The sequence below is a fragment of the Rhinolophus ferrumequinum genome, chromosome 15, assembly GCF_004115265.2.
Source record: "Rhinolophus ferrumequinum isolate MPI-CBG mRhiFer1 chromosome 15, mRhiFer1_v1.p, whole genome shotgun sequence".
In the NCBI taxonomy this organism is placed as follows: Eukaryota; Metazoa; Chordata; class Mammalia; order Chiroptera; family Rhinolophidae; genus Rhinolophus; species Rhinolophus ferrumequinum.
Genome location: NC_046298.1, coordinates 17,933,563 through 17,948,183, shown reverse-complemented (window position 1 = coordinate 17,948,183; position 14,621 = coordinate 17,933,563). Strand labels below are relative to the sequence as shown.

General features: G+C 43.9%; 1 protein-coding gene across 11 annotated transcripts in view; it reads right to left on the bottom strand.

Moving 5' to 3' along the window:
* ZFP90 (ZFP90 zinc finger protein) overlaps positions 1–14,621 on the bottom strand; it is an 83,515-nt gene that overhangs the window by 12,392 nt on the left and 56,502 nt on the right. Inside the window, exons 1-2 of one of the 11 annotated variants that reach the window (XM_033129545.1) lie at positions 5,570–5,823; positions 5,214–5,281 (exon numbers count right to left, since the gene is read on the bottom strand). The exons of 3 other annotated variants lie outside the window; for them this stretch is intronic. In XM_033129545.1, the coding sequence (XP_032985436.1) occupies positions 5,214–5,246 (33 nt within the window). In that variant the 5' untranslated portion in view covers positions 5,247–5,281; positions 5,570–5,823. Of the gene's footprint in view, positions 1–2,141; positions 3,875–5,213; positions 5,443–5,529; positions 5,824–14,621 lie in introns of those variants that run through there. 7 more of the 11 variants (XM_033129543.1, XM_033129544.1, XM_033129546.1 and 4 more) reach the window with 7 other exon arrangements.

Genomic DNA, 14,621 nt, shown 5'->3' with positions numbered 1-14,621 from the left:
ATCATTTTTCTCTCAAACTTTGCCTCCTGCCATACGCCCCATGCTTCTACCACATGGACTGCCCTGATTACATCATTGTTTTGTGTCTCCTTGCCTTTGCACGTACTGAGCATCATTACTGTCTTCCCTCAGTTCTACAGGAGAAAGTCCTAGTCATCCTTCTAGAACCAGTTCAATGACCCTTCCCTTCTGAAGCTTTTCCAGATCTCTTATTTTCCCCCACCCCCTTCAGCATGCCCTCCACATCTCCATTTCAGAACTGTAGCTGTTTATTCATGTTTTTCTCCCCCAACAATTTTTCAAACTCTTTTTCATTTTAACATCTCCAAAGCCAAGCATGTTGAAACTGTGAGCAATCACATGGGCAAAAAAACCCAAAACTTGTCCATCCACGGAGGGCCCTGCTAAACAGCTTTTAAAACCTCCTCAGTGATTCAGGATAATCGAGCAACAGCTAACACTTATTAAACACCACCGGCCGGTGCTGAGCTCAGTCAGGTATGTGAACCCTCTTGCTAAATTTTCTCATTGAAGCCTTACCGCCACCCCAAGGGGAGCAGGCGCTTTTTCCCTGCTCCCCGACTGGTTCTGAAGTGTGACCTTGGTTAAGAACTGCTGCCTGGCAGACTCCAAAAATGTCTGCTGAGTGAACAGAGCCCAGGTAATTCTTACTAAAGGAAAATGAGGCATCATTTTGAGGATTAAGAAAATTTACAGGTCAGTGAATTAAATTCTTGGATTATAAAAAGAAGTGCTAAACAGAAAAAATGATGACATTAATAGCCAAGTATAAGAGCAGTTTCCTCTTAAACACCAGCCAGAGAAATCTGACAAATCCAGTAAAAACATAAAAATAAATGAATTTAAAGGTAAGTAAAATACGCAGTAGTATGTTAAGAAATGTGAAAAATCTTAATGTAGTAAATAAGCTTAAATTCTAAATTACCAATGTTGATACAAAAAAATAGAAACCTTAATAATTATGTTGGAAATAGAGAAAATTGTTCCCAAATCATCCTCTCTATAAAAATCCTGGGTCTAAATGTTTTACAGGTAAATTGTTTCAAAAAACAGAAAAAGATGAAAAGCAATCTGAGTGGCTACAAATTAAGGATAAGCATGACATCAAAAGTTGTCAAAAATCTTTCTCTGAGGGCTATTTCACTTAATAGAGATGTAAAGAATTTCTTTTAATTGCATTTTCAAAAAATCTACTGTAACCAATGGGATTTTATCCAAGTATTATTTATAATAGTAAACATTTTAGAAAACAACATAAATGTTCTTTGAGTAATGGTTAAACAAATTTTGGTGTATTCATGCAAAGCAATATGATACAGCCATTGAAAGTGATAAAAAAAGATCAAATAGATGGTGATGGAAGGAGAACTGACTCTGGGTGGTGAACACACAATGTGATGTAATACAGAACTGAACACCTGAAATCTATGTAACTTTACTAACAATTGTCACCCCAATAAACTTTAATTTAAAAAAAAAAGTGATAAAAAAATAAAAATCCTCGTAAAAATTATATGCAATTTGAAATAACTGAAAATGTTTAAGGGAAAAAAATATGCACAGGGAGGAAAAAGGAAATTCATCAAAACGAACAGGTGCTAAAGAAGAGGTATCATAACCTTTTTCTATTAAAAATTCTGTATTATATATATGCTTACATAGTTAATAAGACATATTTATTTTAATAATAGTATAGAACATGGAAAAGTCAGGAAAAGAATCATATTTTTGAAATAGGTCTAAGAGGAACAGGTTTTGACATCCTAACATGGTCTTAAAAGCAAAATTTTGCTGTGAAAGTCACGCTGTTTCATGCAATTATCTTACCAGAAAATTAGGGTCACTATAACTGGAAAGGTATCATTTTTTGCCAGTAAGGAGCAGAAAACGCAGCAAGTATAAAATGGATGCTTGGGATTAAGGGGTTATGAATGTTTGCACATGTGACACCCACTTACCACATGTGTACTTTGGAGCAAGGAGTTACATGGCCCTGTCCAAAACGAACTGAAAGTATAGAGAAGGATGGGAAACAAACCATTCCACAGGACACAAGAACAGTACTATGACAGGCGTGCACAACTGCTACGGGAATGCTCAGGAGGGGCACCTGATCTTACCCAAGGCGAGGAGTGTCCGAGCTGAGGCTTGAAGACCAGCTCCAGTCAGCGGAGGAAGAGGCTGAGAAAGGGGACTGCCGGACAGACAGCTCGAACATCCCTGACTGCAGATATCCTGATCTAGGTTCAGCGAGTGCTTGGCTTCCCCCGTGGCCCAGGAGCCTCTTGTCTGAGTTTGGGTGACCTGAGGCAGCTTTTGCTGGATCTACTCATCCTGATGATCTAACTACAGAGCTCTTGGGATCTGGAGTCAAGAGAGACCAGGCCCATTCCCTTCCAATTTCCTCCCGTTCGATGTAGAAAACCAAGAAACCTGGTCTTCATATGCAGCTTTTCTCTTAAAACTTTCCCAATTTCTTACTGTTCTGGTGGCTTCAGCTTTAACAATGGCAAACGCTTTGTTTTATTCCTAACTAAGAATGTAGTACACATGTAAGGAAGAAAGGGATACATAGTGTTTACATAGAAATAGCTACTATGTTTACACAGTAAACAATAAAAGTCTAACAATTCTATAGAGTCTAAGGATTTTCAGGGTATTCCCCTTTCACCCATCTCTGCTCCCATTCACCTCCTGCTGTGGGCCACTTCCGGGCATTTGTCCCACCCACCAAAACACCTCAGAGACTTTGAAACTTTTTATCCCCAGGAAAGTGAAAGTGATTTATTCCCAACTTTGAACCTCTTGCTCCTATACTTCATTATTCACAACAATCTTTAAAACTAAGAAGAAACTGTACTAGTTCCCTGCTCAAAATCACTGGCTCAAGCTGTACTGGGCTCCTTGCTGCTCCTTGAACACACCAAACACACATCCTGTTGTTTCCAAAGAATTCTTTCCCAGACCTCCTTCAAGTCTCTCAGATGTCACCACTTAGTGGAAGGCTTACCCTGGCCACTCTATTTAAAACTGCACTCCCACCACAAGGCCCTAACTCCCCCACTCCATCCCCTTTACCTTTCTCTAAATTTTTTTTTGAGGTACTGTCACCTTCTGGGATATCATATACTTTACTTATTTACTAAATTTTTCTGTCTTCTCTTTCTAGGATGTAAGCTCCACAAAAGCAGAGACCTTTATAAATTTTGTTCACTAATGTATCCCCACCACCTAGAAAAGTGTCTTAACACATCATAGGGGTTTAGTGACTTTGCTGAATGAATACATGAAGGAATGAACAGGTTACCAAGACCAAAAGAAAAAGTCCAAACTCCCTTCTATTCTCATCTACCCAATGCCTTCAGCCTACACTCACTGTCACACAGGAGAACAGTTTCAGGAAAATGTCCCTCATCTTCTTGCCTCCGAACTCCCCTGTACTCCCATCCCCTTCAAATTTACCTGCTTAGACTTTGACTTTCCCACAGGCAGAATTTCCTCTCCCCTCTCTGTACTCACAGCAGTCTCTCAACCTCTGCAACAACACTGAACACCTTTTCTGGGCTATACTTCTGCATGAGACTGTCTTCCCTCCACTAAACCAACTTCCTAGATAAGCAGTCACATGACTCAATTAACTCTTTTGCATCCCCCTACGGGCCATGCTCAGAGAAAGGGAACCACTGACAAAGGGAAATTTCTGCCTAAAATAATCCCTGGTGTTATTTTAGGATGGCTGGTGTGCTCAACGGTTAGAGGGCAGTGCTCATAACACCAAGGTCATGTTTGATTCCCACATGGGCCAGTGAGCTGCGCCCCCCACAAATAGATTGAAAAAAACGACTTTCCCAGGTCCTGATGGGTTCTGGAAAAACATAGTTCCCCAATATACCCCCCTCAAAAAATAAAAAATAAAAAAGCCCCCATTGTAGGGCCACTATTCTATTTTGCCCTTCAGCCCGTTAGGCAATTCAAGTGGACTATCAGTCCATTCCATAACAGCATAATTGAACCAGAATGCTTGGGGGACATAACTTTAAAAGTGAAGCTTAAAGCTGTCCATAAAATTCACTGTTCAGAACACGAATCCACTTTCACCATTAAAAAGGCAACCCACCACCCGTGTGGAAAGGATCACCCCCCCCCCCAGGTGTTAAGACATCCTAATTCTCACAGCCTATTGAAGCTACACTTCGTATAGAAAAGTGCTGATGACAGTGGTTTGCTGTCTCTCCTCAAACCAAATAACTGTCTTGTTCTAGTATTGTTACTTGTCTTACTCCTTAAGGCTCACCCCTGTAAAAAAAAAAAAAAAAACCACACAAGAAATAAAAGATAAAGGCATATCATGTTATATTGTGTTTAATTTACTCTAAACTGCTTTTAAAGAACATTACTAGTTGATATTTTTATCTTGGTTGATCTGTCCCACACACATAGCAACTAAAATCTGTGATTTTTCCTTAATTCTAAAGAGAGTGTGGATTAAAATGCCATCTGGACCGTGTTGTACTTTCACCAATACACTTTATGCAAAATCAGTGGATAACTTGAGTTGTGATGCTTCTAGAAAATGCCTCCTCCCTCATGAGAATAAATGGGTTCATAAATTAGCTTCATATTAATTACATTCAAGGATGGACATCTGGGGATGTGCACTATTATAACTTTGTTAAAGCAGAAAAAGATGAAAAGCTACACCACAAGTCCTCCTTGGGTTTTTTTTTTTCCCTCCTGGCCCAAGAAAGCCCATCTCCAGCCTCTTCCCAGGCAAATCCAAACCCGACTTCTTAGATCCCTTAAAGTCCCTCCATGGCCCCTGGATCAGAAGCTTGGCTCATCTCTCCTTCACTTACTGACAATCACTTCCTCTTGTAGTTTTCTATCCTGTCACACCATCCTCTGCATTCCTCATTTACAGAGTTCAAGGAATTGACTTGGCACTCAGGATTCTCCATACTGACACTTCCCAACACATCCACTCTTAATTCCTCCCAGAAGACCACAAAACCCCATCCCCTCCTCCCACCAGTGCGGCCCCCATTTTGGGAAGCTTACTCCCCCAGCTCTGGACACCTTGGGTTTCACACGGCCAGGAGGCTGAGGGGGCGACTGAGCCAGGAAAGGGAGTCGCCAGGAAGAGAACAATGACTGCTCCAAACATGTCCCGTAGTAAGGACCACGCTGCTCACCTGGGGCGCGGCCGTCGGAGGCCTCGGGGCCATTCCTGCCTCGCCGGGGCCCGGATCCCAGATAGGGACTGGGGAAAGAAGAGAGGGCCCACTCACCCAGTTGCAACCGCCGACCCCACCCCGTCTCGCCGGGCCCGCCTCCGCCCCTCAGACACTTCTCCTGGGAAAAGGAGTGGAGAGGTGCCTGAGCCCCGCGGGGGTCTGCCGCTCCTCATTCCCCATATTAAAGGTTCACCGCGTCCAGGACACAGTCCTCTGGCCACGCCTAGTCCCACCCGCAGGATGATGGGCGCGGCCCCACGGACACCAGCCAAACCCGTGGGAGGTGCTGCCCGGACCCGCGCACTCGGAATCACCGCCTCCTGGGGTCTCCGGATTTTGCGACCTCAGGCCCACCCAGGGCTCTGGCCTGCTCCTCCCGCCCCTGCTGCAGGCTCAGTTCTCTCCAATTCTGAGGAACAGAGGGGCGGCCCAAGCGGCCTTAGACGCACCGGGGCCGGACAATGGCCGCAGCGAAGGGGGAGAGCCGGAAGTGCGCCTGCGCACGTGGAGCCGGCGCCCGCAACCCTGGGGTCGCGGCGAGCGTGCGGACTACACTTCCCAGAGGCCCCCGCGCGTGGGCCCTCAGAGCAGGCCTGGGAGAACGCAGCCAATCCTTCCCGGCGCAGCCGTAGAGTGCGCTGTGAAAGCCTAGAGAGTCCGAGACCCTGGCCTGATTACTCTTACGTCCACTTATTCCAATAATAGTCACCGAGCGTCTCCTCTTGTGCCTGAGGCGTATTGCTAGGGGCAGGATACAGCAGATCAGACTGGAAAGACCCAGTTTGGGGGGAGCAAGCTTACACTCCTGTGGAGGAGGGCAACAATAAAAAAGTAAACAGATCAACAAAATAATTTCAAGTACTGACTTCAGCTATAGGAATAAGAAGGTGAAGAGAGTTGGGACGACGTTGCATCTTCATCGCAAAATGCTATGTCCTTCGCCTCTTCTATGTCACCTTCCCCCATGTTATGCCATCTTACCGAAAGTTTGGACACTGACTCCTCAAATCACACCTGCTACAACTAAGACACTTGATAACATGTTTAATGGTAATACAGGAGAGAAAAAAATAAACTTCAGATAAATCCCTAGCCTCCTGAACAGTGTGCAGAAACAAATCATTCTACCATGTTATTTCATTCCTCGGTATCCCATTGCTCAGAATTCTGTGCTTGGGACAAGCTATAAATGATGGAAAATTTCAACACCTAAATAGGTGAAAGCCTGTCTAGGGTACAACGATCAGATTTATATAATTATGTTTTATATATAATAAATAATTAGTCTACATCTCCTAGACTTAGACTTAATTTCTTAACATTAGAGTATCACATATTCACTTAGCAGAAAATGATTGCAAGTAAATGTTCCTTTTGTTACACTGCTTTATCAAGCGGATGGATGTTTTTAAAAAAATTAATGCGTTCTACCACTGCCGCATAAATGTAATGCTCTGGAACAACCAGAAAGTGTAAATCAGAAATATGAATGAGTGGCTTAAGGAGGCCTCTCTGAGGCAGTGACTTAGTAGTTGAGACTTAAAGAGGCAACTGCAGGAACACGAGGGAGAATAGAATTCCAGGCAGAAGGAACTGAGGGTGCAAAAGCGCTGAAGTGGAAATAAACTTGATGTGTTTTAGGAACAGATGCCTAATACAGCTGTAGGGAGAGGAGAGTGAGTGGAGTAGAGGCAGGACGGACAGGCTGGCGTGGTTAGAATGCAAGGTTCTGGAGGCTGTGATAAGTAGTGTGGGCTTTACTTTGAGTGTGATGGGAGCCACTGGACTAGGAGCAGCAATAGGGTCACATATTACTATAAGGGGATAAGAGAAACTTTTTCTATTGTCACTAAATTGGCAACCAGGACCAAAAGTGGAGATTAAATTATTCTGCATTCTAAAGACAGACAAAACATTTGGGGCTAGATCCCCTCAGATCTTACAAAGAGGGGCTGGGTGCTGAATTTGCGCTGCTACTATTAATCATTGCCTTATCCCCACCCTTTTCCCCAGGCTATATAGAGATTAGGATGGGAAAGAAAAGGAAGAATTCCTCAGAATAGCAAGACCTCCACCTGGTGGGGAATGTGATTTCTACAGCCCACACCCAAGATGAATGTGAGAAAGAAAAGCACTCAAACATTGACAGCACCCAGGAGAAAGGGAGGATTTATAACTATCCCAATGCCTCCCCAGGCAAGGGTAAGGGGAATTAGAGAACAGGATGAGTGTAAGGAGAGCAACCTGAGTTTTCACTGCTTGTGTAGTTAAGTGGATGCACTGGAAAACAATTGGGCTTCAGCGTCCCCCCCATCCTTGCCCCCACCCCTGCCCTCCAGAGTGGGATGGCTGCAACTAAGAACAGTAAGAGGTTGTAAAATTAGCTGGGGGTGAGAAGGAGCTGAGGAGGTTGGAAGAGGTTGAAGGCAAGCCAGATCTCCCAAGTCAGGTATCCGTGGGTTTCCTCTATGGAACCCCAAAACGCACTTCTGTTTCTGCCAGTATGGCTAAACAACTTTCATGGTAGATGAAATATTTTTAAAATATTTTAAAATGCATTGGTGAGCTGGAAAAATCATAAAGAATGCACAGAGGCAAAAAATAAAGCAAAATTGATAACAGTGTGATAGATAAAACGCTGAAAGCTAGCTTTCACTCGTAAGTCATTTGCCAAAGAGCTTTATTTTTCACGGTCCTATAAGCATAGGGGCCAGGTAATGAAACTCAAGTGTCATCCTAGACTCAAGACACACACACACACACACACACCCCAATGCAAATTGGGATTCCCTCCTGGTGGAAACTGCAAAGTAAATTGCCTGTTTCAAACCTTGGCAATGAGACAAAGAGGGAGAAAATATCTCCCCCGAGAATTGTTAACCACAAGCTTGTCCATATGTGGATTTGAAGCCAGAATTCACAGTCCGTAGATCCTCTAAAAAACTGCAAGCTGAGAATTTAGTTTATATATTGGTCCCAGGCTAACAATGCTTCCAGGAATCTGGCAGAAGCAAACACAAATCCTGCCTGGAGGAAATGGCCTTCAGCCCAGGCTTCCCCAAATATGACCCCAAGAAATACGAGTTCAGTCTTGAATTACAAAACACACAGAAAACAAGGACCCATGAATGATAGACAGTAGGAAAAAATAGCATAATCAGATTCATAACAACCTAAAGTATAGGGAGTTCTCAGACCCAGAATTTACAATAATTATGTCTAATATGTTTCAAAAGTTATTTTAATAAACTCAAGTAGGGGTTGAGTATACAGTAGAAAGCAAGAGTATAAAAATATTATCAAACAGAATTGAATAAGAACCAAGTAGAACCTTGACAAATGAAAAATTATAGTAAGTTAACTTCACACACAGCTAACAGCAGATTAGACACAGCTGGAGAGAAAATCAGTGAACAAAAGGTAGATCTGAGGAATTTATCCATAAAAGGACAAAGAGATGGAAACGAAAAAAAAGCAAAGAGCTATAATGTATCTAACTGGATTCCAGAAGTAGAGAAGAAGTGGACTGAGGTAATATTTGAAAAGATAAAAGCTGAGAATTTTCAGAACTGAAAAAAGATACAAACTTAACCAAATCTGGAGTACCAACATACCAAGCCAGAAAAATAAATTTGCACTGAAACATATCAGAATGAAAGTGATAAACACTGAAGATCTTAAAAGTAGTCAGAGAAAAAAGACAGAATACCATTGAAAGAAAGAGGTGTGTATAGAGACGTCACTCATCATAAGGTCCAGGACTCAGAGGGCTATGGAGAGACAGGAGGGAGACTAAAATTGGGCTCTAGAGGTATATGTGCACAAACCTTTAGAACTCAAGAGCAATAGACTAGCAAAATGGTGCAAAGATACTTTCATTTATTTTTAACATAAGATTTAAAAAGTTTCAATCGTCCATTTCAAGGAATAGTTATAAAACCTGGGGTTGCAATGGGAGAGGGGTCCAACTGGAGTTTGGAAGGTGAAGCCCCTCCATTCACAGTGCTCTAGTGGTTTGCTCGGATTTCTGCAAAGAAAGTCTTTGGTCAGGACAAGTCTTTGGTCAGGCTTCTGTGTCTGCCGTTGTGGTCCAGCAGCATGGCGCAGACAGCAGAGCAGCCAGTTTCCTCCAGGCGGGTTCACACTTTTGTGTTTACGAACTGGTGGTGCGGGGCGGGGCACAAACAAGCCTCCCAGCCAATCAAGAGCCACATTCTTCTCCACACCTTCCTGTCTCCATCACAACTGCCTCAGCATCTGCTCGGGATTCAGAGTTCTGCATTTGAAAAGACGGCTTCCAGGTCCAGTTGCGGCTCCGGCTCCGGGGCGCCAGGAAGATTGGCGAGGAGTGGGGGTGGGGGTGTGGGGCCCACTGCCTAAGAGGTTCCCCTAAAGCCTCTTCACACACCGGGACCTGGGGGGCAGGAGGCTGACTTTCTGCTAGAAGAGCAAATAATGTGAGGCTCAGCCGGACCTTATCCTAGCCACGGCAGAGACAAAGGGACTTTCGTTACTGCTAAATGCCTTCCATGTCGCCTGCTTTATCTTTAACATGCACGTGGACTTGACCTCACGTGGCCTGCCATGGATTAGGCTGGGGCCTCCGCTATAATACAAGAATATCCAAGTTACAGTCACTTAAAATGTTCATTAAAAATGTTCCCCCCTCCGGCTTCCACAAAAACTTGTTAGAGGAGATGGGACCCAGTGAAGGGAGCTCGCCCAGATCCAACAGTGAAGCCGGAGAACCAGTAATTCCAGGAGCAACAAGGAAATAGGTCACCTGTCTTCAGTGCACCCTCTGGCCGGGAGAACAGGACTGGGGCGCTGAGTGCGGGCTGCGTAGCTTCAGCCCTCCACGTCGTAGATCTGAGGCCGAGCTTCGAATCGGACCGGACCCGGGAGAAACGAGTCTCAGCGCCATGGTCCTCTTGCTCAAATAAAACCAAGCACGTGCTTCAGTTTGGAACTTCCCGGGTGTCAATCCACGAAGCCCTGGGATCGAGCGCCACCTGCCGACCACGACGATTTTCTACCGCTGTAAAGTCATCCGCATAACAATAAAGCAAACTTTGTCAGTTTCTTTCTTCTACCTGCCAGGACCAGCCTAGGCACTTTACATACATGCTTTATTTTACAAACATACATTATATCAACTGAATTTAACAATCTATGAGGTAAATATTCTTATCCCAATTTTACATGTGAATAAACAGGTTCAGAAAATGGAAACTTGCCCAAAAGTCACTCAGCTACCATGCGTCAGATCTTGGATTCAAGTCTCAGGCATGTTCTTGACCCCTGTGCACACTGCTCTTGCAAGTTATAGTTGAGTCCCTGGTGATCCTTCACAGAGTGCCCTCCAGTGGGCCCTCACACCCTGTCTCTGACCTTGTAGGCTTAGCAAAGTTTTTCCCCCACAGCCCTTGTGCCTGCTGTGGGTCACCCACCCCACTGGGCTTCAGGCCAGAGCCTGGATGGCACTGAGACCAACATTGTGCACACGGGCCACCACACCAGCACCTGAAAGGGTACCACCAACTTGTTTCCTTATTTCCAATAGATTCAGGGGTTAATTTTTCCATTAATTAATATATATGTTTACCCATTGTACATGTTGTAATGGGCACCCTTTTTTCTCCCTCCACCCAATGTCCTATTCCTTATCTCTCAGTAACAGTACCCACTTTCTTTGGGAGAAGGCCTTCTCCTTCCTCTATGAAGTTCTGGTGAAGCGAACAATCACAACTCCCTATGTGACCCAAATCAGGACAAATACGGAGGGTGCCAAAAAAAATGTATAGACATTTTGACAAAGGAAAACTGTATTATAATTGTAATACTCGATATATACCAATAACAAAAGATGAATACAAGTCACGTTTGACTTCTGCAATGACAAGAGGTGTTCAAAGTGGTTACCATCAGCGTTCAGACACTTCTGATTACGGTGAACTACTGCTTGAGCAACGCTGACCAAAGTGTCCACTTGTATACATTTTTTTTGAACCTTCGGTATATTCCCCTGGGTGTTTCCTGCAGCTGCTGGGAGAAGAAAGCCCTTTCCCCTGGATTGTAGAACAGCTGTGAGAGTTTGAGGCCAACACACAGACAGGAGCTCAGACTGGAGGAAAGGGAGAGAAGGAGGAAATAAAGAGTGGGAGAAGGGATAGGAGATGGGGGATTGGAGGACATGGAAAAGAGGGATGAGAGAGGAAAAAGAGAGAGAGGCTTGTCTGTGTCAGACCTGGGTTAGTTGGCCCTGTGTGTAGCTCTAGCCCTGCTGTTCCATAGTTTGATTACATGCACCAATAATTTCCCCCTTTTAGTTTCATGCCAGTTTAAAATGGCTTCTCTGACTCTTTCAACCAGAGTCCTAGATAATACTCATGTTACGCTAACTACCTCCAAACTCAAAAAAATATTCAAAACAGGGCAGCCAGTTGGGTCAGTGGTTGGAGCACAGTACTCGTAACACCAGGGTCGCCGGTTCGATTCCCACATGGGCCAGTGAGCTGCACCCGCCTCAGCTAGATTGAAAACAACAACTTGACATGGAGCTGATGGGCCCTGGAAAAACACACTGTTCCCCAATATTCACCAATAGAAAGAAAGAAAGAAAGAAAGAAAGAAAGAAAGAAAGAAAGAAAGAAAGAAAGAAAGAAAGAAAGAAAGATTAAAAAAAATCAAAACAGAACAAAGCTGGCTTACTAGTACGGTTTATTTTAAGTTAAAAGTAGTACAGAAAGGTCCTATGTACCCATCACACAGCTTCCATAACTATGATACATCATAAAAACCAGGAAATAGATATTGGTACAATACAGTTAGCTAGTCTATGGACCTTATTTGGATTTTCCCTATTTTACATATACTTAAAAAAATTTCCTGTGTACAAATCTATGGCACTTTATCGCATGTATAGATATATATGACCATCACCACATTCAAGACACAAAACTCCTATGTTCGGACTGGGTCTGAGCTGTTCCAAGATTTGTGCCTGAGAAGCTGCAAGCCCAAAGAACACACCAGGTGACTGAGTGAGAGACATAGGTTTATTGAGACTTACTGACTAGGGAGAGTCTCCAGTGGCGGCTGGCCAGAGGGGTAGTGATCTATACCTGGGCAGAGGAGAAGGTTCGGGAGGTACAGCAAATAAAGAGCATTCCAGGGGAGAAATCATCTGGCAGGCCGGCTCTCATGCACACAGCACCCCAAGAAGCCAGGAGACCTTGACTGCTGGCCAGCATACGGAACTGGCTGTCTGGTAAGCAGCATTCTCATGGAACCAGGAGAACTTGACTGCCGCTAGCTTATCTGCCTGTGGTACCTATATCCCTCACATGTCATAGTGATACCCTTCTGCCCCTTCTCTTATCCATGACAACCACTGGTCTGTTTTTCACTTCTATACTTTTGCCATTTCTATACTGTTATATGGAATCATAGAGTATATGACCTTTTGAGATTGGCTTTCTTTTAAAAACTCAGAATAATGCCCTTGAAGTCCATCTAAATCATTGTGTGCATTAATAGTTGATTCCTTTTTATTGCTGAATACTATTTTATTGTACAGATATACCAGTTTGTCATAGTTCAGTCTAATGAAAGTTCTTTACTCTGATATTCAGGTGACCCACACATTGAGTGGTGAGCATCTGGGACCTTATCACAGACACCCTGTGGTGACATTTAATAAGGTTTGACCTTGGTCAGTTTTCTGATCACTACTGGCCCCACCAGCCCACCCTCAAGCCAAGCACCTGAAGCCTCCACAAACCCCTCAAAATGTTTCTCAATTAAATAAAAGTTCACTGAGCATCTATGTAGCCCAAGCTTTCTGAGCCTCTGCTCTGGGTTTCATCACAAAACCTCCCTAGTGGTGGTCTGCCATCCTGGGCCAAGCTGAAGGGACTCACAGACTCCCGCTCCATCCCAGCTGTGGTGACTCAGGCCAGAGCCAAGGGGTATTACCTTAGGGGCAATGTAATCTGTACAGGTAACAAGGGCTAGGCGTCAGGAGACCTCACTTTGGCTCTGGTTCAGCCTCCTGTCTCTCCCAAACAGGCCCTCCCCAGGCAACAGTCACTTGCCCCCTTGTTTATCAAGTCTCATCGTTTGTCAGATGATGGGATGGGCCCCAGGAGCAGCCTAGCATCCCATCTTTGCCCTGACCCAGCCTTTCCTCATGCAGTCACAGAAAATGTCTACTCAAGGAAGGCTTTTCCCAGACACTTCTGTGCCCCGAGACCCTGGGACATGGTGGGTTGTATAGGGAGATTCATCCCACCAGCCCCTCCAAGATGCAAGTGGCATCTGAGGGCTTGTGCAGCCAAACAAGGCACTCTGCTTGGAGACCAAAAGTGGACAAAATGAGCCAAGGACAGGATAGGGAAAGAGGGCAGAGAAAGGGTGAGGGACTAGAAACTAACCAAGATCATTCTCACATTATATTTATTGAATTAACTATGTTTCTTTTTGAGGGTTTTCCCCCCATCATTGTTTTAATGATGAATGTCTAGAGGCTATTTCTTAATGTGTTTGAGTTTTTTAATAAACTTCCAAGTTAACTAAGTTGCAAATATTCTCATCATGGTGGTTTTTGTTCCTGGCTAATCTTCTCCAACATTGCAACCAGATACATGAACCCAAGGGATCAGGACTAGGTTGCCTTTATTGGCCTAGTTATAGAGCTCTCTGACTGCCAAGCAGGCTCTAGCCCCAAGGGGACCTTACCCACTTGTATACCCACTAAATATGTGTCCAGTTAACTGGGCTGAGTTTATTAAATGAAGGCTATGCTTTATTATAGAGAGTAATGGGCTTTGAGATCATCTAGGCTAGCTTCTTCATTTTATTAATAAAATAGAAGCCCAGGAGAGGTAAAGACACTAATTGGATAAGGAAGAAAATGGTATGGGAAGAAAAAGATGAATTCGTGATCAGCTGAAGGAGACTCTTAAGTTACACTGTAGCATTATACTTTCTTTTTTTTTAAACTCATCAGGTGAAAACTGGGGTTTATAACAATTTAAATGAAAAAACAGAACACATTGCAAGATTGGTCTTTGGTCATTTGCATCTTTTTCTTCCTTTCTTTTCCATTTTCAGCTCTGTTTCCAGGACTGCTGTTGTGTGGTTTTCAGCAAGTTTGTCTTTCTCTCTCTGGGTTTCTATTTCATCTGTAAAATGAAGGATCTGGTTTGGCTGATCCAAAACCCCGTTTTATTTTTCTCTACAACTGCTATGCCTGGCTTAACCTGCGAAGGTGTGATCTGAAGGGAGGTGAGAAAACATGAAGGTGAAAGTCAACTGGCTCCTTAGTACCTGCCTGGGCCTTTGCCTGGAGCTAATGGCCACAGA